This window comes from Ruditapes philippinarum, unplaced genomic scaffold, assembly GCF_026571515.1.
Source record: "Ruditapes philippinarum isolate M1 unplaced genomic scaffold, ASM2657151v2 ctg1385_1_1_1_1, whole genome shotgun sequence".
Classification (NCBI taxonomy): domain Eukaryota; kingdom Metazoa; phylum Mollusca; class Bivalvia; order Venerida; family Veneridae; genus Ruditapes; species Ruditapes philippinarum.
The window spans coordinates 231,018-256,986 of NW_026854172.1; the positions used below are offsets into that span (position 1 = coordinate 231,018).

The 25,969-nt window shown below is 31.8% G+C and overlaps 1 protein-coding gene across 6 annotated transcripts in view; it reads right to left on the minus strand.

The window, feature by feature from the left end:
- The window catches only part of LOC132739258 (pleckstrin homology domain-containing family D member 1-like), a 39,496-nt gene extending 14,693 nt beyond the window's left edge, over nt 1-24,803 (minus strand). For 3 of the 6 annotated variants that reach the window (XM_060726929.1, XM_060726932.1, XM_060726935.1), the window contains exons 1-13: nt 24,583-24,802; nt 20,654-20,747; nt 16,763-16,855; nt 16,182-16,258; nt 15,583-15,674; nt 14,383-14,435; nt 13,550-13,644; nt 10,510-10,603; nt 9,876-10,090; nt 6,651-6,741; nt 6,126-6,167; nt 4,935-5,085; nt 3,903-4,037 (exon numbers count right to left, since the gene is read on the minus strand). In XM_060726929.1, coding sequence (XP_060582912.1) covers nt 3,903-4,037; nt 4,935-5,085; nt 6,126-6,167; nt 6,651-6,741; nt 9,876-10,090; nt 10,510-10,603; nt 13,550-13,644; nt 14,383-14,435; nt 15,583-15,674; nt 16,182-16,258; nt 16,763-16,855; nt 20,654-20,747; nt 24,583-24,740 — 1,390 coding nt within the window. In that variant the 5' untranslated portion in view covers nt 24,741-24,802. Of the gene's footprint in view, nt 1-568; nt 664-2,504; nt 2,542-2,719; nt 2,832-3,902; nt 4,038-4,934; nt 5,086-6,125; nt 6,168-6,650; nt 6,742-9,875; nt 10,091-10,509; nt 10,604-13,549; nt 13,645-14,382; nt 14,436-15,582; nt 15,675-16,181; nt 16,259-16,762; nt 16,856-20,653; nt 20,748-24,582 lie in introns of all 6 variants that reach the window. The other 3 variants (XM_060726931.1, XM_060726930.1, XM_060726934.1) reach the window with 3 other exon arrangements.
- Between the last annotated feature and the right edge of the window lie 1,166 nt (nt 24,804-25,969).

Consider the following 25,969-nt stretch of genomic DNA (forward strand, 5'->3'; position numbering starts at 1 on the left):
AAAACATTAACATAAAAGCATATATATGAACCAAAAACACATGAAAAATACTGCAAAATAATCATCTTTTGTGGGAACATTTTTTTATAGATGTTTTAGAGCTCTAATATAAATTCTGACCATCTGGATCTCTTTACAAAATGCCGTCATAGTTACATTATTTTTTGTTTATCAAAAAAGACGGAATTTACCAAATTAATTTTATTTCACAACATTGTTTCAAGAATAAATCATTTAATATAAGATCCACAGAATTAGATAATTTTACAGCAAACTGGTTAAACATACAGTTTGTGAATACAAAAAATATTCTGCTAAAAGTTAAAGTTTAGGGGAAAAATACAGAACATGAAAGAGCTGAGAATGTTAACCTCTATAAAGCTCTCTTTAAAAAGGAAAGTTTTGATGGTTTTGGAATAAATAACATGTTTCGTTTGGTTACCATGGTGACAAAAGTGGTATCATGACATATTTATTTTTTTATGAGATTCTCAGCTCCAAAGCCCCATACTTCTGAAGCACACAAAAAATATTTGTGGTGAAAACTGGAACACAAAATATATATTACCTACACCAAGAATGTCACTATAGAGTATTATATAGACAACACACTACACTGCATGTAGTCAAGTACAGGCGTAAGTGGAGTGGCAGACAAGGAGCCTAAAATGGCAAATCATCAAAAAACTTAGTGTGACAAATTCTCATAGACTACCTATACCTTAAAAAATTCTCATCCAATCACTAGCCAGAATTAAAAAAAAAAAATAATAACGAAAGTATATTTTAAAACTCTCTTATTACCACGACAACTGATTAATATATTTAAGAAAAAATATTGGTCAGAGCGTGTTTACCCGCTATTTTTATCACCTGTTTGGAGTTTTGATGTGTAGGACCATGAAGGCCGCTGGCCTAAGTGGTTAATTTTTCGCATCAAAACAAGGTAGCAAGATTATACCATATTTTAATCATAAGCCAACTATTAATGATTCACTAAATTTCTAATTTAATTCAGTATATGATACAACTTGTCTTTAAAGAGAAAAACATTCATACTTTTATATGTGACTTATTGCCAGAATTCATGTTTTTAATTTTTTTCCCCAGAATTGTTACACTGTTAATACATCAAAATGATGAAGGATGTTTCAACACTGTATAATTAACATATTTTAAATGCTACATGTATTACCTTTGTTTTACCATGAGCATATTCTACCTTAGAATTGTAAACAATGCATTGTTAGCTTGAATGAATTCACAATGAAAATTCTACAACAACAGAACATGGTCTGGTCAGATTGCACAGAAATGAGGGCTGACCTAGCACAATAGTTGTGGCACAGGAAGGGCACTATAGTTGTAGCACAAGGGGAGTAATGTTTGCTTAGCAGAGAGAGTTAAATAATACAGCAGCATATGAACATTTATGTTTGTTTACTGGATGACTTGCATCTCAAATGTAATTCCCCTTGTCAAAATAAATGTGTGACCTTATATAGAGAAGCTGTATATTTTACCTTTATATTCTTAATAGAGTAAGTTATCTTTATACCAATATCATTAACATTCTCAAATCATATCTGTTAAACATGTTAATAACACAAAGAGCCTCTTGTGGCCGAGGGGTTGCCATCAATGGTTGAGGCATAAGAATTATAGCCAAAATTTATTTCTCCTGCATGATAGTAAGAGGTGACAAAATGGTTTTGAATAACTGGAGTCTATGCATCTCTTAGCTCCAGCAGGTGAAGTGGTATTGACCCCAGGTATTGAAATTTGTAACACCTAAGGTTAGCCAAAATCATCATTGAACCATATGACCTATACAGTGTTGGTGCACCGTGAAACCAACTTTAGAAACATTTTTGGTCATATCTTGGAAGTCAGGCCACCTAACCAGCTATCCTTGATAACTAAAAAGCAAAAACCAATTACTCTGTAAGTGACAAACTTCTTATCCCCACACTGATTTAGAGAAGACTACCATGCTACAATGTCACAGAGCAATTTTGATAGAGAAATTACGCCTTGACTGAAGATCAAACCATTGACTGCAAGATTACAGTGACCAACCTATACATGTAGTTTTGAAATTTAAACATTCAAAATGTATTGTATTATCCTATTACATTGTACCTACATACAGCTATCAAGTATCAAAATTTCATGGTACAGAATTTATAAGCATACTTAATATTCAATATAATCACAAGAAACCTAAACTGTTTTGAAATGACCATCATTCTGCCAGTGAACGGCATCAAATTACATCAAACATAGACCAAACATTTGACATATTTTAGGTAATTTACTTATCTAGATATGCATCTTATTCTGCCATTCACCACAAGTTAATCAGTGGATGGCATTAAATTACATCAATGTTCATATTTTAGATTTTTTTTTTCATTCAGTTAAGCATCAAGTTCTGCCTTTCACCACTAGTTAAACAGCAGTTTTATAAGCAGAGTAATAATATATAGAGCCATAAAATTTACCCTAGACGTAATGCAATTTGATTACTGATAAATGTTGCTAAAAATAAACGAAAAAATAAAAACACATTCCCTTACAAATAATATAGAAATACATTGTATATAACAATCTTAAAAAAAATTGAAAATAATTTCATTCCAGACAAAAAAATAAAGTACCACATTTCATTCAAACAACTAACAAACACTTCATTCTTTTTTTATACAAAAGAACTCACTGATTTTATGAAATAGTGCAAGAGTAACCTCCCTTCTGTGAAGATTTGTCACATGACAATAATGTGTCATGTGACGTGCCAAATGAAGTGTCATGTGATGACATACTCTCATCTAAATTATCAAAATACTTTTACATCACTATTTTAATCTTTAATACATTTTAAACACTGACATATGTAGTAACTGCATTGTTAAATTTAAATCGATATAAAATGATATGTATTTGACTTTTTTATGTTTTAATATAACTAATAATAACTGGTTTATAGTTCAGAAGTCTTACTTTAATGCTATCCCGCCAAAAAATTCTAACATAGGCCAAAATCATAGCAAATCAGTTATTTTCGAAACGTTATTTTTTTCAAAATCTTGGGCATTAGATTATTAACAATCACTTTTCCTTAAACGCTAGATCTTTGTACTAATTTCCGATTATAAGCAGTTAAAAATTATTGAATATCAAAGATCGTGAAATATAACGTTCCTGAAATGACTGATTTATTACTATATTTGCAGATGTAAGAAATTTTTTGGCGGGAAAGCATTTACAGTAAGACTACCTTAATCACTCAGGCCTATCAGCCTTCATGATTATATTCCTGCACATTTGAACTCAAACTGTGCATTGTTTTACTACAACGTGCTCAAAATTGATGCCTATATTTTTAATATGAAACTGTACTACAGGTTTTATCCAATAAATTTCAAGCGTTACTTTGTGTATCATAAAATATTGACAATTGACATGTTTGATATAATTGAAAAATCATGTTCTAACATTAATTACTAACATTAATTAATCAATAAGTGAATACCCAATAACTTTTTACATTACACTGATGTTTTACAATCAAACATGTGAGAACACCACAAACCATTTTAGCAAAAATTCTTCTATGAGGCTCTGTTTAAATTAGCAATGACCTGACCTGATAAAATGACCTCTTTATTAAGTATAAAAAGTTTCAAACAAAATACACCCTTCATTGCTTAATACCAATAAGAAAATATAAACTGTGTACATTAATGACTTGTTTTGGACAAACACTTTTGTTTTGAAATACAGCGATTTAAAAATTTTATTGTATGAAAATATGACTCTATACTTAAGAAAAGAAGCCACTGACTTTATCAGGTCACATAGACAAACTGAGAATAGTTTGTGCAAATAAAAATACTTACTGCTTGATTTTCTCCGTTCAAATTTGCGAGTTTTATTTCGTCTCATGATAGTTTTACGAGCATGAATTGAGTTTTTCATAACGACAGGTTTATCAGGATCCAACTTAGCTTCCTGTGCAAGATTCTCAAAAAATGCTGAAATATTTAAAACAGGAAATGGTAAACATTTTTTTCAAAATCAAGACAGAACATGCTCAGGTTTAATATGTCAACCTCACACCCCGCTATGCTCACAGCCATGTTTAATATATGTATCACAGGTACAAATTAATACTGCATTATGATTTTTAATGTTTTTTCTTGTATAAAATTTGCTGCAAGGTTTAATATGTCAACCTCACACCCCTCTATGCTCACAGCCATGTTTAATATATGTATCACAGGTACAAATTAATACTGCATTATGATTTTTAATGTTTTTTCTTGTATAAAATTTGCTGCAAGGTTTAATATGTCAACCTCACACCCCTCTATGCTCACAGCCATGTTTAATATATGTATCACAGGTACAAATTAATACTGCATTATGATTTTTAATGTTTTTTCTTGTATAAAATTTGCTGCAAATCACTCTACAGTAAATGTGTATAAAGATATCTATATGTAATGGTTCAGAACTGTTCACTATTTAGGGGAGATAATATGTATAGCTCAAATGGTAGAGTCGCAGTACAGTATTCAGAAAGTTCAAGTACTAGTCAGGCTGCACATTTTTCTCACCCTGTGACATAATTATGTAAACAGTCATTCTTGTAAAACAATAAACAGATCAAGATAAATATTTCACTTATCTTCAATTTAAATATCTAATCAACTTTGTCAATTTAGTAATGTTAAAACTAATACTTATTTTCATACATGTATAACACTTGTAGTTACATGTGACTGTATTTTATATTTCAAAACTTTGGAGTTATTAGTAACATAATGAGACATAAAAGTAAAATAATCACTAACAATTTAATTATGTTTGATAATTTTTGAAGACAATGGAAATTTTGAAATAAAGACATCTTTTTCCTGATATTTCACCTTTGAGTTTATTAACATTCACAACCATCTCTTGTTTAACTTCAGATTCTATATTTGGCGTCTCATTTTCCACAGCGTGATGTAGTTTATGTAACGAGCTCTCTGCGTTCTTTAGACGTCTCTCAGCTTCCATTCTTGCCATAATCTCTTCCTAAATAAGTTCAATATACAAACATAATTGAGCCGCGTCACGACAAAACCAACATATTAATGGGTTTGTGACCAGCATGGATCCAGACCAGCCTACGCATCCACCCAGTCTGATCAGGATCCATGCTGTTCCCTTACAAACCCTATAACAAGTAGAGAAACTGACAGCGAACAGCATGGATCCAGCCGCGCAGTCTGGTCTGGATCCATGCTGGTCGCAAACCCATTATGTTGGTTTTGTCGTGACGCGGCTCATATGTTAAAAAGTTTAAAACATAATGAATGTATCTCATTTTTAATCCTTAACCTGCCGAATTTCTTTAATGGACTTGTCCAGCATTAATTTTGGAACAATCCATTCCAAGTTTAAGGGATTTCAGGATCAAGATACAAAAATTGAGTTGCTAAAAGTATAGAGCCTGGTCAGACTGCATGGATATGTTTGTTGGTTTGGCTCTATACTGTGAGCAAAGGTAAATCACTTTTGGTTCTAGCAGTATAATGGTTTATATCATGTGTTTTCATTCACTTCACAGCCAGCCTTGCACATTATCTATAGGATGTTACTTAAGTTAATTAATAAAAACTTACAATAACACCAGTTTTAGTAAGTGTTAAGCTCTAAGTCTGGGGTAAGCTTAATAATAACCCTGGAATAAGATTTTTGGAATGCTATATAAAATGACTATAAATTTGAGATTTATTATATCACATGTAGAGTCACTAACCTCCCCAACCATGCCCCCCCCCCCCCCTCCCCCATTTTTGCCCTCATAATCTTATGATCATTTTCTTCAAAAAGTATAACAGAAAAATCTCCATCTTTTTTTTAACATATGAATAATGTATATAAACAGAATCAAATGTTCTGGAACAAAATACTATGCTTCTATTTTTAGTAAAGTTTAAATAATGAGACAATGACTTTATGAATTCCCCATTTGTTCTAAATAAAGCATATCTCTTGCACACAAGGAATTTAGAATTATTCTTTTCTAAGATTCAAACAATTATTGTTTTTAAAATACTTCAACTACTTACCTTGAGTTCATTTTCTGTCATCTCTTTTTGTACTGTTAAATCCTGAAAACAAAATTACAACAAAAAATTTAAATCATATCAATTCATAAACTAACATGGATGATGGAGACATGAAACAAATTTTAACAAGTTGACTTTAAAGTTATTTGTTGTATGCTAAAGGCGTAGGCCTAAGAGATTAATATATACTGACAACAAAGCAAAAACTTTTGTCTATTTTAAACCTTAAACACTCAATGGAAACTTGATTAACTACATTCAACAGGTTAGTGAAGTAATGTTTAGTGTTTTGACATCATATCTGGGCTCATAAGATGTGTCAGCATTCTTTATAAACACTGTGCACATAGGATGCAAATTTACAAACCTAAGAGCTTTATTAAATATGGAAATGATGGAAACCCTGGTAGAATAACTTTTATAACAAACGTAACAAAAATACAATGCATATGATACATGTACAATACAATTAACTTAATTAGAAGGGCGGGATCAATAAAATCTGTGCAGGAGTTAATTTAATACCTTGATGGTAGATTGTAGCTCCTGAGCTTGTTCGTTGTACATCGTCTTCTCTTCTTCTAACTCCCTAGCTCTCTGCTCATTTTCTTGTAATCTATATAATAACATTAAATTTGTGAAAGAAAACTCAATATTTATAGTTCCAATTTAAGAATAAAAAGTTATGGAGTGGACATGAAAGTGTTATGGACAAACAAGCAACCAAATTGAGATAAAGGGCTATTTCTATTGTTATTTTCTTTTTTTTAATAGATAGCCATTGGCCCCTTCCTTTATTGTTACAGAATGAACTCTATTGTTCTCTTTTGTTCTGTTTACATTTAGATGGCCCCCTATCCCTATGCAGTAGTGCGGACAGACGTACGGACAGATGGACAGACTGAGGCCATTCCTATAATCCCCTCCCCACTTTGGGGAAGTAAGTTAAAAGGAGATTTTCATTCTGATCACTATTTCTTCACAGAATCTATTGTGCTCCACTTTGTACTGAGATAGGGACATAATGAATACTCTTTCTTTTTATTTGTGTTTCTGAATGTCATTTTAAAAAGGAACTAGAAATGTGTCATCATGCCACGGATGCCCCCGCATGCAGCCAAAATTTCAGATGGTGCATTAATTTTTTTTTTTCATTTTAAGTTCAAAGCCCTTAAAACTTTTCAATGTTAACACAAACCATTTCCATACAACGTTCAAGGCACTGAAATTATTCAGTCTTAACCTTTAGAAAAAGCATATTGCATATTTGTAGCCAAAATAATGGCTAAAAGAATGAGTGCTGAAACTGAAAGTTCAAAATTTTTCCAACATTCAGGAAAGATAAGTTTGTCTAAAATCATTGAACCACGACCAAATTCAAACTTAAACTGCTTATTCCTAAGATGTATCTATATTATTTTCAAAGTGAAAGGGACATAAAAGGCCAAAAAATCATCAAACCATGACCAAATTCCAACTTGACCTGCCCATTCCTTTGACATATCCATATGTCAAATTAAAATTGAATATGTAACACTGTTAGGTAGATAATGAACAGAAACTGTAAATTTCATATTATTTTCAAAGTGAAAGGACATAACTCTGCCAAAAAATCCATCAAACCATGACCAAATTCCAACTTGACCTGCCCATTCCTTTGACATATCCATATGTCAAATTAAAATTGAATATGTAACACTGTTAGGTAGATAATGAACAGAAACTGTAAATTTCATATTATTTTCAAAGTGAAAGGGGCATAACTCTGCCAAAAATCATCGAACCATGACCAAATTTGAACTTGGCCTGGGCATTCCAAAAACATATCCATATGTCAAATTTGAGTTGAATGTGTTGTACCATTGGGGAGATAATAAACGGAAACTGAAAATTTCATATTACTTTCAAAGTGAAAGGGGCATAACTCTGCCAAAAATCATTGAACCATGACCAAATTTGAACTTGACCTGCGCATTCCTTTGACGCATCCATATGTCACGTTTGAGTTGAATGTGTTGTACCTTGAGGGAGATAATGAACGGAAACTGAAAATTTCATATTATTTTCAAAGTAAAAGGGGCATAACTCTGCCAAAAATCATAGAACCACAACCAAATTTGAACTTGACCTGCGCATTCCTTTGACGCATCAATATGTCACGTTTGAGTTGAATGTGTTGTACCTTGAGGGAGATAATGAACGGAAACTGAAAATTTAATATTATTTTCAAAGTGAAAGGGACATAACTCTGCCAAAAATCATCGAACCATGACCAAATTCGAACTTGACCTGTATTTTTCTCATGACATATCCATATGTCAAGTTTGAGTTGATTGTGTTGTACCGTTGGGGAGATAATGAACGGAAACTGAAAATTTCATATTATTTTCAAAGTAAAAGGGGCATAACTCTGCCAAAAATCATCGAACCATAACCAAATTCGAACTTGACCTGTATTTTCTCATAACATATCCATATGTCAAGTTTGAGTTGAATGTGTCCAACCGTTCTTGAGATAATGAACGGAAACTGAAATTTCATATTATTTTCAAAGTAAAAGGGGCATAACTCTGCCAAAAAATCATCGAACCATGACCAAATTCGAACTTGACCTGTATTTTCTCATGACATATCCATATGTCAAATTTGAGTTGAATGTGCCCAACCGTTCTTAAGATAATGAACGGAAACTGATGATGACGGAATGACAGAATGACGGAAGGACGGAAGGACGGAATGATGGAAGGACGGAAGGACGGAAGGACGGAATGACGGAACAGGGTAACACTATATGCCCCGGCCATTACATGGCGGGGGCATAAAAATAATTTGTATGATTAAATTTACTTTCAAAATCAACAAAATAAAAAAATAATTTTGTTGACAGCATTAAAGGGAGACACAGGCAAAATTTCCACTTCTTAGTTTTGAATTTTTCATTCATTATTCTGTAAATGCCCTCAAAATGAAACTATTAGACAGTCAAAGGAACAAAACTTTTCTCCATATAAAGAATTAAATGGTGGTTTCCTAACTTGACCCGCATGGGTCAGGTTAGAGCGCTAGCATTTCACAAAAATTGTCAAAGTGAACTCTGAAAACATTAAAGAACATGTCAAATGAATCACTTAGGCTTGTTTCAATCATAAAATATCCACAATATCTGTTATTGTAACTTCAAGGGTTTATTCAAGTCACCTGACTTGTTTAAAAACTATTTGGTGATTCTATTGGCCTCTAAATTTTGTTCAACATATATAGATATATTTACGCTTCAAACCCAAAATATATAGAATTTATACAGAAATTCATGCTGAAACTTCATGAAAAGTCATTTTAGCGTGATTTGAGTACATAAATCCATTTTAATATTTTCGTCATTATTTTGCCTGAATATCCCTTTAAGGACATATTTTGTGATGAATCTTATTATATAGTACCTGCTTAACTAATACTGTTTTTTACAGAAAAAACGAACAACAAATGGATAAATACCAAATACATCAACATAGGTTGTTTAAATGTTTCCTATTGTCAAGGTTAATAATTTTTTCTCAGTACTGTCTCAAATCTAAGAATTTTCATTGGTCACTGTACATCCTCTTACTTGTGTCTGACCAGTTCAGATACCCAACACCTGAGTTTGAGCTAAGAAACTTTCCTAACCTAGGACTCTGGTCTCAAAACTATTATATTGCCCAATTTTTTTAAGAACATTGATAAAATTTTAAGTTTTATCATTGTGTTTACCTCATTTCAGCTTCTGCCTTTTCTTGTAGCAATATTTGTGTTTGTTCTTCTATATTTCTCAGTTTAGTCTTCATTTGTTCTTCTGTCTGTTCTTTCTCATGGCTAATCTTTTCCTTCTCATGACTAATCTGTTCCTTCTCATGACTTATCTGTTCTGTGACTGATTCTTGCCGCTTCAATGTTGCTTCAATAGATTCCTTCTCTGTTGCTAACGCCTACAAATCATCATCATTTTTTCTTTTTTCAATTTATCATAGGTGAAACATAAGAGCCACATATAATAATGGCTAATTCTAACTCTTAAGTTCTTATCTTTGCTCATTTACTTAAACTTTGATGGACACACCTACTTAAAAGCAACAGTCAATACCAGTGAAATAAGTAGGTGAAATTAATTACTTTTCATCCTTACAAATGTACGGAAATATTTAGTACCACAGTACCCAATAAGGCACTGTCCAATATATCGAGATGCACTTAACAATCTGAATGTAAGTAAGTGAAGGTTGATATATATATAATCATCTTTGCTAGCATTCAACAGGGTTAAACAGCTTCAACAATTATAAGATATAATTCCAATTTCATAATAAGATCATTATACACCATCAGAAGGACTAAGAAGTGAAAATACCTTGAGATCAGTTTCCTGCGTTGTCAGCTGTTCTCGCAGTTCCAATCTTTCTGTATCCAATGATTTCATATAACTCTGCATATCTTCTAACTCACTGTAATATAACACATTTTATAAGAATTTTAAATTTATGTATTGATACAAAACTTCATTTTTTGGACATTGTTTCATTTCATGAGATATGAAGGTAGAATGCATTATTTTAGGACAAATTAACATGGAGTGCATTATTTTAGGACAGGTGAAGAAAAGTGAAGGTCGGATGCATTATTTTAGGATTAATGAAGGTGGAGTGCCATATTCTAGGGATAGCAAAGGTGGAGTGCATTATTTCAGGACATGTGAAGGCAAAATGCATTATTTAAGGACAGTTGATGGTGGAATGCATCATTTTAGGACAGAGAGGGTGGAAAGCATTATTTCAGGACAGGTGAAAGTGGAGTGCATTATTTCAGGATGTCACAGAGTGGTTCATTATTTCAGGACAAGTGACAGTCTGGTTCATTATTTCAGGACAAGTGACAGTGTGGTTCATTATTTCAGGACAAGTCACAGTGTGGTACATTATTTCAGGACAGGTGACAGTGGAGTGCATCATTTCAGGTCAAGTGACAGTGGAGTTCATCATTTCAGGACAAGTGACAGTGTGGTTCATTATTTCAGGACAAGTGACAGTGTGGTTCATTATTTCAGGACAAGTGACAGTGTGGTTCATTATTTCAGGTCAAGTGACAGTGTGGTGCATTATTTCAGGACAAGTGACAGTGTGGTGCATTATTTCAGGACAAATCACAGTGTGGTTAATTATTTCAGGACAAGTCATAGTGTGGTTCATTATTTCAGGACAAGTGAAAGTGTGGTTCATAGTCACAGTGTGGTTCATTATTTCAGGACAAGTCACAGTGTGGTTCATTATTTCAGGACAAGTCACAGTGTGGTGCATTATTTCAGGACAAGTGATAGTGTGGTTCATTATTTCAGGACAAGTGACAGTGTGGTGCATTATTTCAAGACAAGTGACAGTGTGGTTCATTATTTCAGGACTATGACAGTGTGGTTCATTATTTCAAGACAAGTGACAGTGTGGTTCATTATTTCAGGACAAGTGACAGTGTGGTTCATAATTTCAGGACAAGTGACAGTGTGGTTCATTATTTCAGGACAAGTGACAGTGTGGTTCATTATTTCAGGACAAGTGACAGTGTGGTGCATTATTTCAAGACAAGTGACAGTTTGGCTCATTATTTCAGGACACATGACAGTGTGGTTCATTATTTCAAGACAAGTGACAGTGTGGTTCATTATTTCAGGACAATACACAGTGTGGTGCATTATTTCAGGACAAGTGACAGTGTGGTGCATTATTTCAAGACAAGTGACAGTGTGGTTCATTATTTCAGGACAAATGACAGTGTGGTTCATTATTTCAAGACAAGTGACAGTGTGGTTCATTATTTCAGGACAAGTGACAGTGTGGTTCATTATTTCAGGACAAGTGACAGCGTGGTTCATTATTTCAGGACAATTCACAGTGTGGTTCATTATTTCAGGACAATTCACAGTGTGGTTCATTATTTCAGGACAAGTGACAGTGTGGTTCATTATTTCAGGACAAGTGACAGTGTGGTTCATTATTTCAGGACAAGTCACAGTGTGGTTCATTATTTCAGGACAAGTGACAGTGTGGTTCATTAATTCAGGACAAGTGACAGTGTGGTTCATTATTTCAGGACAAGTCACAGTGTGGTTCATTATTTCAGGACAAGTTAAGTAATATTGGTAATATCCTACACCTGTTTCATAGTATCTATAACTTTTCATATTTTGTCAGCACACTTTAATCTAATTTAGTAGAGGCATGCTTTATCACAGTCAGTCATAGATACTTCCCCAAATACCAATAACTCTATGCTATGTATTTAACACATGTCAGAAAATTGCACGTCTGTATGTTAACAAAAAGTAAGATTAAATTTTTGAAACAAAAAAAAAATTTAAAAAATTCAAACTGAAGTAGTTATGATTTGATAAAAGCAGACACAGCACAACAGGGTATCAAACATTTTCAAATCAGGAAGATATAGATCTATATCAAGGCAAAAGGAAATGTTAGTTTCTGGTTTTAAGTAGGGGTGTAACAATACAGCAAAAACCGTATTGCAATATATTGCCATTTTGCTGAAGCTTATTGCAATATATTGCAATACGTATTGTCGTGTATATGTTTTGATGTAAAGATGGAGTAACATTTATATATTATTATTATATGTATATATTTTTAGTAGAAACTTAATAAAAATGTAAGGAATAAATAGAAAGTAGTGTCACACAATTTGATAAACAAAACTAGTCGCGTGTAACCTTTCACATCTGGGCCGCTTATGTAAATTATGCGGCCGCTTATTGACTTTTAAGTGTACTAGTTGTCGGATACTTTTATCTTACGTTGGCGCCAACAAAATTTGCCAATTAAAGATTTTATGTGAAATTTGTACAAAATTAGAAGGCAATTAATTGAAAATTATGATTTTTATAAAATACCGGTTTTCCAAAAATCGTACCGCGGTTCGAAATTTATTTTTTCATATTGCAATATATCGGTATACCGGTAAACCGTTACACCCTTAGTTTTAAGACAATATTATTTTCTAAAACCTATTCATAATTTAGTATTTTCATTTTCTTGAATAAAGAATAAGTGGAATATGAAGAAAAATAAACATATCAGCAACAGATATTTCTTTTAAACTTTAACACTATCTTTAATCTTTAACCGGCTGGAACCAGAAGTAATTATTTTTACCTTCACCAACAAAACAAAGCCAGTGCTGTCTGACCCGACTCTATACTGTTGGTAGCTCACTTTTTCTATGTTAGAATTGAAACCCTTAAACTTTAAATGGACTGTTCCAAATTAAAAAACTTGGCTAATCAATAATACAAAACCAATGGGTCAGGGGTTAATACACTGTTACAAGTGGGAACAGACTGTATCTTAGTGAACATGTAAGCTCTGTGTGTAGGAAAACAAGAAACTTACTTTTTAACTTTTTCATAATCAGTTTTCATTTCCTCAGCAAAACTTTCCATCTTGGCCTTCTCTTTCTCCAGCTCTTCATTTAGTCTTTCTAACTCCTGTATAAACATACAATATATTCTTAGTCATATAATTACTTTTTAATACTATTAATTTAAAGGAGCTTCACTGAGGTCAAAAAGCCTAAAAGCATAAAATTTGAAATTCTTACATAGATCAAATGAAGAACTTAAAATGAAAATTTCTGCAAAGGATGGTAAAGAAATACACTCAGAATTAAATTGAATATCAATTTTTGTGCGATTCTTGGTCCGAATTGGAGTAAAACTGTTGCAATGCTTATCATTTTTGGGCTATTTGCACAATAAAAAAATATCATTTTGGAAATATAGGATGAGGGAATGTTCTGCAAATCTGCACACAAGTTATTGATCCAGACCATAAAGTTTCACAAATCTCGGAAAAATATTTCCCACACTGTCATGTCAAAAAATCTAAGTTGAGTCCCTTTAAACTTAGATTTTGATAGACATTAAAAATTTGTTTATTAGCACATGCATATACATATTATATCTAGGAGTAAAAAAGGGGCCCAACTGAGGTCCAAAAGCCTAAAAACATAAAATTTGAAATCATATATCAAATAATAAAGGGGCACTTACATCAGAACTATAATTATGAAACAGATTGTACAGAAATATACTTGGAATTAAATTGAAAAACGATACTTAATGCAATTTTTGGCCCAATTTCAAACAAAAGTTTATTTAATATTAAACAAACATGGAATAATTATGATAACCAATTCATAGATCAACATTTTCACTATTACTAACCCATGTTTTTTCCTTCTCGTCAGCCAACTCTAGTACCTCAGACTGTAACCTATCTGTATAAATACAATCAACAAATTTATGATTGTTTTAATCTGCATTATATCATATCAAATGTTTTAATTCATCATCAACATATGTAACAAAATATGAATCTAAAAATATTTTTTGTTGTTTGTTTTTGTTTGGTTTAGATCCTATAACGCTGGATCAACAGGACAGATGACTATGGCTAACCTAGGGTGTTATAATCTTAAGGCATCACCAGAGGTCAAAACCACCCCACCCGGTGGAGCTAAGAGATGCATAAATTCCAGTAATTTAAACCAATTTGGTCACCACTTACAATCATGCAAGGCTAACAATGACTGCAATTTTGATGCCTCAACTCTTAAAGGTAACCCCTTAGCCAAAAGGGAACCTTAACACTTTACATAAAACAAAGTCATTGAAATGCCAAAAATTAGTACATGTAATAAATTTTTTACAGTCAAAGGTGACATTACATGTTTAAATAAATCTCTCAATTAGCTGCAATACCATTATTACCATACAACAAACAATTTTAAAAACAGATCAAAGGCTTCCTCATAACATTTAATTTCCTGATTCACTTTCAGTTCCTGCTTTGTTTAGATAATGACATTGAACCATTTGTATTCATCAATGTAGGAAAATTTCAATTATTTGTGTTTAAGGCCTAGTTTTTAATAACTTACTGTTTATGATAATGTTATAAGTAGACACAACCACTAAATTACTTCATTCTTTGTTTGTTTGTTTGTTTTTTGGGTTTTATGTCACATCGACACAGTATAGGTCATATCGCGACATTCCAGCTTTTACTGGTGGAGGAAGACCTCAGGTGCCCTTCCGTGCATTATTTCAGGCACAAACAGGCACCTGAGTAGAACCACCGATGTTCCGTAAGCTAACTGGATAGACTTCATTCTTTAGCCTAGCTGGCCACCTTTATCATAAAATAACACAGAAGAATTAAATGGTGAGAGACCAGTTGTGTCAAAGTAAGCACCCTAAATTTATGTTATCTACTCTATAATGTATACTTTCATAAAGAAAAATGCTCAAGATATCGACCACGATAAACTATGATAGATAAGATGTCAATTATAATACCATCAAACAACATGACATTGTTTTATCTATTCAAGTAAACAAGTTATGATATATGTAGAGTATTACCAAAGTAGTCTTGTTTCTGTTTGGCTAGTGTGAGACCATGTTCCTCTAACTGTCGTATTAGATCATCTGACATCTGTTGATTAGCCCATGTTCTAAAATATAAAACTTAATTAATTATATCAATTATGAAAATGATATTGTATAATTATAAAACTAATTTTTGCAATATCATTATTATTCGTTGTTAACTAATTTTCAAGGTTTTCCTGGGTAGGTCAATCCCCGAAATTTAAGATTCAACAAAATTTGTGTGCTGTAAGATTATTTTGCATCACATTATTTACATTTTACCTTATGGAAAAATAAACAGTCCATAAATAAACAACCCACGAAAATGTTCTGTGTGACAAAAACACGAAATTTTATGTCCACGAAATTTAGTGAATCCACAGTATCTTATAATTTAAGGGTTACTATTTTAAATGATTATGAAGATCTTTTATTATTATGAATGTACAAATATGTTTTGCTAGCTTGAGGGCTTTCAATGTCAGGATATCGCCTACAAAACTGATCAGCCAACCTTGGGGCGAGGGGGCGGCTACAGAAACGTGTGGATATGACTAACACTAAAAGTGGGTGTAAAGTGTAATACTTACATTCGTTTGGATTTCTCTAAAACTGAGATCCATTTATCTCTCTCATAATCATTCTCTGCTGCTAATGTTAGGTTACCCTGGAAACATAAAAAATTAAAATGTATCATCCTTTTAAAACACATACACATGTTGGACATACATGAACATTGTACAAATTTTAATGGTCCTGATGCTGTGTACCTTTGTTTAAAATGTAGAAGAATTATTTTTCGATTTATGAAGCAGTGTTTATAAAACAAATTAATGCAGCAAAATTTCAAACAAAATGAATAAAATTGTGCTTCAAAGCTCAGGGACTACTAGACTTATAGTCATAGAAAACAAATTCATTAATAGTTACAAATGGCCTTGAGGAATAATAAATATCATTTAAAATAAAAGACAATGATATTTTGATTCTGTTAGGGAAATATATTTTCACACATAACTTATATTCAAATTCTACAGAATCTTCAATATGTGTTGTATGTTATGCTAAAGCTTGGCTAAAATTTATACTTGTAAATTCATAGTACCTGTATTAAGTCTATTATGAATTTACACTTTCGTGTACAAGAAATATAATGAATATATTGTATTACCTCTATTTCTTCTGATGAAATAATGAAGGCAGATGGCTGACCCTGTTCTTTATTACTCACTGTGATATTACATACACCTAATGGTATAGCAGCCTGAAATAGTAAGTGTCACAATAATGTAGTTCTTATGTTAACACCTATTCTCATTTACTACCAAATATATATCTAGTTACAATATACTGAACATAACAAATAACTAGTAATTGAAGGTGTAATTCATATATCATTTCGAGTTATTTATTTGTAAAAGTCTTTTGTGTTTACTCATATGTTTACAAACAAGCTTATCATGTAAATTTATTGTATCATAAATCACAACAATAATTATAAACATGGGAAATAGAAAGATTGTTATAATTACAATGACATATTAAAAGTGCATTGATGGTATGCCTAGTGGTTAAGGTGCGTGCCACTCAACCAAGGGATTGTTAGGTTCAAGCCCAACTTGTGTCACTACCATGTTACCTCATATGATATATATTCTATCTAGGTGGCACAATATAACCAACATGTAATGAACAGTACTTGTAATTCAGTTGTTTGTTTAAAGTAAATATGAGCCGCGCCAACGAAACCAACATAATGGGTTTGCAACCAGCATGGATCCAGACCAGCCTGCCCATCCGCTAAGTCTGATCAGGATCCATGCTGTTCGCTATCAGTTTCTCTACTTGTTATAGGGTTTGTTAGCAAACAGCATGGATCCTGATCAAACTGCGCGGATACGCAGGCTGGTCTGGATCCATGCTGGTCGCAAACATATTATGTTGGTTGTCATGGCACGGCTCATACGGAATTCATCACTGAGAAATGGTTAGAGTCATTATAACATGCATTTTTTAAATTTACTATTACAAATTTTCTTCTTTTTTTTTAATTTTATCTTATTATGCTATCTTCTACACTCCTGTCATTAAAACTTGCCTGAGATAAACAAAACTGGGACACTAGACAGATGTTAAGCAAGACATTATGAAAATCTTTATCTGTTGTGCATTCTATTTATCTATTGCATTTACTTTGCTATATTTTTTGTTCTATTTTTGTTCTATTTAGGTAGTTCCAAAATTTTGCATTTCACTAAGATTCAAATAATATAATAAGACTTTATATATATGTATGTTCAATATTTCATTAAAGAGCATAATTATGATAATTTTTTTTAAAAAACTACATATAATATGTGGTTTTAAACAAATGACTTATATATTTGTCATTTGCTGATTCTATAAATATGTAATGCTTTAACCATTAAAATGAAGGGAGTACACTAAACTGTGTCTGTCCATACGACACATGCCCTCACTCCACTTCCTATGGCCATTCGCAATGTCCCTAATGTGTTTAAAAAACCTTGCCTTATTCTTTCTAAAGTAATGGATTTAACAAGGATTTTACACATAGTAATACTGTGACTTTATGACCTTAAAACCAACAGAACTTATTTACTAAATCTAAAGACTTTAGACCAAAATGTTCTCTAGTTTTTGGTTAGACAGGCCTTTAGTGGCTAATATCACCATGACCTTATCATTTGACCTATTGACCTCAAAAATGGGTCATCTTCTAGTCATAACCAACCTTCACAAGAAATGTAAGGACTGTAGGCCAATGTGTTCCCTAGTTACTGGTCAAACATGATTTTAGTGGTCAAGGCAATGAAGATATTGACCTTTGATTCATTGAGCTCAAAACCAATGGGGGTCATCTAATAGCCATGACCAAACTCTACATCAAATCTTAGTACTGTAGTCAAAGTCTTCACTAATTATTAGTCAGACATGCTTTCAGTGTCACACTGTGGCCTTGACCTCTGACCTTCTGACCTTAAAGCCAATAAGGTTCATCTTCTGGCCATGGGCAATGTCCCTGCCATGACTTATTCCTTCTCAAGTTATTTTATTGGCCAAGGGAAAAGGTGTCATACATTTCGACTGACTGACAGACAGACAGACAGACCCATTACAATATCGCATAGAAGTCTAAATCAGAAATAGTTACAATAAGGCATACAGAATAACCAACACAAAGACAACACAAATATTTCATGCTATTAACATTGACACAGATTTGCCACAAGTTTACAAAACATGTCAAATTTATTATCTTGAATGTTTTTAACTATCACCTTTCCCATATCAAATACTCCCAAACACACATTTATAAAAACATTTTACTTCCTTCTCTGTCATACTTGAAGTTTAGATAAGTTGATAAAATTTATCTATATTTAGAATTCAATTTAAAAATACAGGTAAAGACTGCTTGAAGGATAAGATGATTCAAGTAGGCAAAAACTGTTAGCTTTACTGACTATATGTAATCATATGCTATATATTCAGACTTACAAATTAATTTTAAGTTTCAGGGAACAAAAATTTGGTTATTACTGGTGACAAAAGCCTGTCACTTCAGGATGGCCTGGCTCTATACTAGTGACATAACTATTCTATATGAATTTTGAATTACAACCTTACATAAATGTAAATCTCAATTCAAAATTGTACAATAAATCAGCTCAAACTTTTGCTGTTTTATTGGAAAACCTTCATTAAAACAGAAACAAAAACAATCAAGTGAAATTCCAATTATTTTCTGCACTCAGCATTAGAAAAGATGTTTCATCATGACATGTGCTCAAGAAACTTAATAACTGTATGAGGACAAGTTAACAGATGCCTTGTTTATTATCTTCATCTGGCATATTCCATTTCACTCTATACATTCATAGGACAAAATCAATATTTCCAATATCTATACATCTTAACTCTCTGACACATACTCTATTAGATATAGGTCACATATTTTTCTACATTATCAAATAACTTCATTGTTGTTTTAATTTCTGATCAATGAGAAGTTTAATCAATTATATAAACATTCCCTGACCTTTAACCAGACCTTTAATTACTATATAATTCATTAAATAAAACATAACAATGCAGAATAACAATTAATCCAACCTATTTCACAGATCAAAGAAAAAAAACATGCCTAAAGAGGTATAAAATAGTGACAGTTACATGTATATGATAAATATCTGCATGGTAATTTCCTAATAAACTGTAAACATGACCTAGTTTTAGTACAATTACAACAGATGAATTACAGAAACATGTCTCAATATAACAAGTGAAACAAGAATATCAGAGTAACAAATGATTGATGTATCACTATATTTGCCAAAGCTAACAGCTTATCTATAATGGAAATGAAAATGCGTTCAACACAAGTATAACGCCAGACCAGACTTCAATTCCGTGAAGTTGGACCCATAATGGACCTGAAATTGATAAGCATTTGCCACTTGTATAAAGCCAGGCCAGTCTACAATTCCTTGAAGTCTGACCAGTTTCTATTCTGATGCCAGACCAACTTCATATTTTCATCCTGATAACCCCATAATTGATGAAAGGACTATTCCAAAAGTAGAAACTGGATAAGTCCTTTTAAGAATTTCAGCAGGTAAAAGGTTAATACGAGGAAAGGAAGTCAGTAACCTTGACCCGAACACTCTGAGGAAGAATGCCATCGAGGACACTAACACAGCATGAGAAACTGCAATAAGGACAAAAGTAGTATGAATAAAGGAACAAATGAATCACTAATGCTTCCTCAAACAATATCCGAGAAACTATAAAAAACTTGTAAAGAGCGCAAAAAAATTCTCTCAAAACAAATGATATTGCAGCATTATTTGTTAAATTAAAAGAAAACCATTACATGTCTTTTTTTAACAAGGGTTTTATATGTGGACCTTGTTCAGAGGTTGTCTTTTACACAGATATGACTGTATATAGATTTTCTTTTAATCAAATAAATTCATTTTAAATATAATGAATGAAGAATGCACTAACAAAACTTCAATGAAAGGTTTACAAAACAAACCTTTGGAGCTGTATTGAAGAAATTCCTTCGTGGGAATTCTTTCTTCTCTGTTTCTGGATAGTAAAACATCCAACCATCTCTAACAATGAAAAATCTGAAATATAAACAATCATGTATAAGATAAAACATTTGTAAAAAGTTAAAAAGAATGTTTTTAACCACTTCATGAAAGCATTACATTTAGTTTGTTTTAACCAAACTAATGTATCTGCTATTAACTGTGAATTGTAAGCCTTTTTTCAATGTTTTAGATATAATGTTATTCGAACTAGTTATTTTCTCTATAACTGGTATTCAAATGGAACAACAATTCATAATTTTTATTTGCTGATGAACAAACCATTTTTAAATTATCTGTGTTTGTGTTTCGATCACTCGTTAAAATATTAACTCTTGACTTATTATACTCTAATCTTATGTTGTGCAACTACATTCAATACATGTATATCATACTGTCCTCATATTGATGTTAGGCCTTAATTTACTTAAATAAAGTTAAGCTGAGTAACCCTCTAAATGCAAGCTTAGAACAAGCCTATATGCTACCAGTGTAGAGCCGTCCAGCCTAAGCAATCATGCCAGTTTACTGTATAGATTTTACCCTGATTTACAATTTAAATTGTTTCCATTTTGTAGCATTTACAATGTTTAAGCTCGAACTGATTTCTAGCTTTTTGAAAAAGGGTGGCATTTTTAAAAATATTCTTCAATTTCATGAAAGTGTACAGATTTGAACCAAATAAACTTTGGTCTCAAACATGATTGTGTTGTTATTTTGTTAAAATAAAAAAAAAACAATAACAAATAGCTAAGATATTTTGTACAAAAAGGCATTTACATATACAAATGTACAAAGAAAGTAACAAATGTACTTTGTTCCCAGTGAGTCTAACACACATTATTGTATCAGCAGTTTTTTACATATCTTAATCTACATTATCCCTCTGGTGATCATGTAAACCATCAATTAAGAGGACATTTCTATCATCTTGTACAATAATGAGTAGCTGGGGGTGACTGGCCATAATTAACTGTACATAAAACACATCATGATTACATTATTATGATATTCACCTATACTTTATATAACATTTTCACCACTATATTTATATAATGCACTAGCCTTACTTTAAATTTGGAATTTTTCATTTGCAATAAAAATAAATAAAACATAGCATACTGGTCTAACTATTGGTAATATACTTTTTTTTCTTGCTGCTCAATGCTCCTCCTTTACCTTTCAATCTATTCAGGTCAACAAAACAACAAAAGGGCAAAAAGAAAATGTCTTTTTCTCTTGTTTATTTGTTTGTATTTAAAAGCACATTGACATAGTACTGGTCATACCATGCCAAACATTTTTTTCCAGTAGATAAAAAAATGTAATGAATTTTGTTACCGTCCTTTTTTTATAAAGGAAAACAAAACCGGACCTACTGACAGAATTCGCAATGCTTTTAATCATGTGACAATAAAACGCTTTTAAATGAGTACCAAACAATAATAGATTCTTAGTCAAAAAGGAAGAATTCTGACCGAATCGAAATAAACTATACAAAAAGTCTCTTTTTTATGCAAATTTTCAAAATTAATCAAGATATCTGTAACATAATATTTTACTGTCACTTGGATTATTCAATACATTATTTATGTAGATACCAAAATTTTAGACATATTTTGAGACAGGATCATTGCTGTTCACTTGCAGACTCTTTAACAAGTAAAGAAATTGATAGCGTACAGCATGGATCCTGATCAGACTGCCCGGATGCGCAGGCTGGTCTGGATCAATGCTGGTCGCAAACCCATTATGTTGGTTTTGTCATGGCGCGGCTCATATATATACAGATAATTATGAAGACAATGTTATTTTATGACATTAGTAATATAGGTATAACTGTCAACTTACTGTGTCAACATAATTACTATCATTATGATTAGGTTACAAAAACAAGAGGGCATGATGCACCTCACACTGTTTTTGCCTCAAGGTGTAAAATCTCTCTCAGTCAGGCCATGCATAAATAAATGTTTATTTGGGACAAAGAGGTGGTAGTAAGGGTAAAACAAGCCTAACACACAAACACAAGGCAATACTCTTTAGCACTTTGTTAATTCATTGGTATTCATTTAAGAACAGGGGCGTCCATACTCAAGTGGCTAGTTTTGTTGATTTCAAAGCCACTTGCCTCTCGACTCAGTGTATTCAAAACCCCAAACCCCCTGGGACCTGAATTCTTTCATGTGAGGAAGCCATCCAGCTGGCTTACAGGATATCATTGGCTCTACTCAGATGCCCGTTTGTGCCTGAAAAATAATGCATGGAAGGGTACCTTAAGAACAAAATAAATCTTGTTTAAATGATGAAAAAAGAACCCACACCCAATTTTTTTTGGGAAATTCTTTCATGAGTTACTAATTTATCTGGCAACTAACAAATCTAACAAGGACAGTCTGATGATATGATACATGTCAATTATTTTCTTTTACAAAGTTTACAATAAATCTTTATAATAGACAAAGACATTTGTATCATGAAATAATGTTTTCAGTAACAAAATACTGGTACAGAAAATAATAAGGAAGTAAATTGTGTAATTCGGAAACTCAAACTGACTAATATTAGTTAAAATTGAGGAAGTTTATAAATTTCTTAAATGAATCAGAAAAAAATAAAGTCTAAAAATATTATATTTGAAGAAATATATAATAGCATGTTTGTAGAAATATATTATATTTAAACTAACTTATTACAAATAAAGTCAATAGTTTATACATTAACATGTGTAACATCATGTTAACATTCTTAGTATACATGTAATTTAAATAATGATTTATCCCTTATTATTATTATAAGATTTAACCAGTCAGACGTCTGTTTATTCAAATTATTGCAGAAACTTTGATATTTTGGCCACTAAAGCCCCTATCTTTCGTGGTGTGTTTGCCATTGTGAAAAAAGCGTCTGCATGCACAAATCGCTTGTTTACCCTGACCTGTCTAAATCCCTGATACCATCACTGATTGTAGAACGGTTAAAAGTCAGACAGAAAATTTGCCGATAATGACACAGAATCGGTTAGCAATTTATACATACAAGCAGTTACCAGGAATAAATAAATTTTGGATACTTAAACAATAATTACCAATTTAAACAGGATTGCGCTAATAATAGGAGAAATAACTTAATGAAAAGACATCCAATTAAGGTAGATTATGACTGCGTCATAGAAAACGTGCTTTGCAAATTTCAATGCATTATACATGAAATTAATGTGACAAAAACTCAGAGAAGCGGAAACACCGGATATGTACTGATAGAGAACAAACCGTTATCAGACGGCATTAACATGTTTACAAATCAATTAAAACTCTACCTCCTCTACGTACCCTTCTGTTTAGCAGGAACAGGCATTTTCATTTTCAATCCCCACTTAACTTTTTAATATGGCTAAAAATACGCTCTAAATGTCTCCACCCATGAGGTAAAATTGAAACTGACTGAAACTTTGAATTACTTCCTAGACGTGTTCTACATAAAAAGTGTAAAAAAATCTAAGCATTTAAGTTTGTTTACAATTACTTAAACGTTAAAATCAAAACATTAATTGTATTGTAATTTTGGCTATACCTCTTTTCCTTAATTGCTGCTAAATTTGAATTATTCCAGACGTGTAATTTAAAAATTAAGCATTAATTTAGACTAAGCTTAAAAAACAAACGTTAATTTTTATTTGACTCCTTCTTAGTTGTGATTTCAATAATTAAAATTAGTGATGTCTCAAAAACTTGAAAAAACTTATTTTTGAGGTCTCTGTATTGAATAATTATAGTATTGATTCCAAAAATTTTTATTATTAGCACAGACTACTAAAAATCATAAAAATTAATAGTTAGAAATTTTTTTTTATCTATTTGACCATGTTTACCTTCTCATCCATTTTGACTGAGCGTTTGACCGCTTCAGTAATACTCCGTGTATTTGTTGACGGTTCTTCCAGTCAAACAAATTGTCCGCGTGTTCTGGCATTCCGTTCATGTCAATTCCATAGTGTTTTACAAATAATTTTTCACATAAACATGTCATTTACAGATTTAGCTGTCTGCATGTCTTTACTTCCGGGTTAGAAAATCTAAGTACTTTAGCCGCTTGAATCTGTCAACCAGCAAACGTCTGATTGTATTGATTTTAGAAAATATCGAATGAATGATAGATCGCCTCCGACGTCTTGTTTGCGTTTGGTACAAGTATAGTGTGTTAAATGTATGTTGTCTTCTCAATTTAGCTTAATGACTAAATAATTTTTGTGTAGCGAGAATGTTTGTTAATAACTTCAACAAAAGAGTACAACAATGTCACTTAATATATTTACTATTACCACTGACTGTCATTATAAATTCCGTGCTATTACTATTACTATTGCTATTGTCAAATTTATTTTTGTATTTTTCATCTTAAGAAAAACTGACAACAGTTAGTATCTTGTCAAATTTTTGTATTTTCCATTTTAAGAAAGAAATGACAACAGTAAGCATTTTAAATTTATTCAAGTTTTGTAGCACCAAATACAACATTTCAACTTTGTCAAGGTCTTTATATATTATTATTAATGATGTTCTTCCATTGTAAGATAACAGGAACTTACATTTATTCAAATTTTGTAGCAACAAGAACTTTCTCTGTAAAACATTAAAATTTGTTAAGGTATTTTTATTGTATATCATGTTCTTACAGTACATGATTGTTTACTGTATTGGCTATAAATGTATATTGTCATTTTATGCCAAATAAAGAATATGTTATGTTATGTTATTACTTATTTTTGTTCAGTGAAAAGTGTGATTTTTATTTACATGACTTAATCTACGATACCTTCGCTTGATTTTTCACAGTTCATTGTTTCCAGAAAGATTAGTAAAGTTGACTCTATATTAATTCAAAGAGAAAATTAATTTAGAAATGTCAGAGTTTTTGAATGATCAATTCCATCTAGGCCTACTGCAATACTTTCTTTGGTTTGGCATTGAAAAATTGTTAATTTAGTTGTCATCAATATAGATCTAGTTAATTTCATTATTTGCAGTATATAATTTAATAAAAATTAACTTTCTTTGTTAGACAATTCTTTTTTCATTGTCATGAATACATGTAGATTCTATATGCCGCCGGCAAAAATATTTTCAAATACTGTCTTTGAAAGTTGTTATATTTTGGAAAATCAAGTTAAAAATGAAATTTATTTTGCTTAATGTTTATGAACATAGCATTTATCTAACAAACAACAGGGGAAATAAATTCTATTTTTGATGATAATA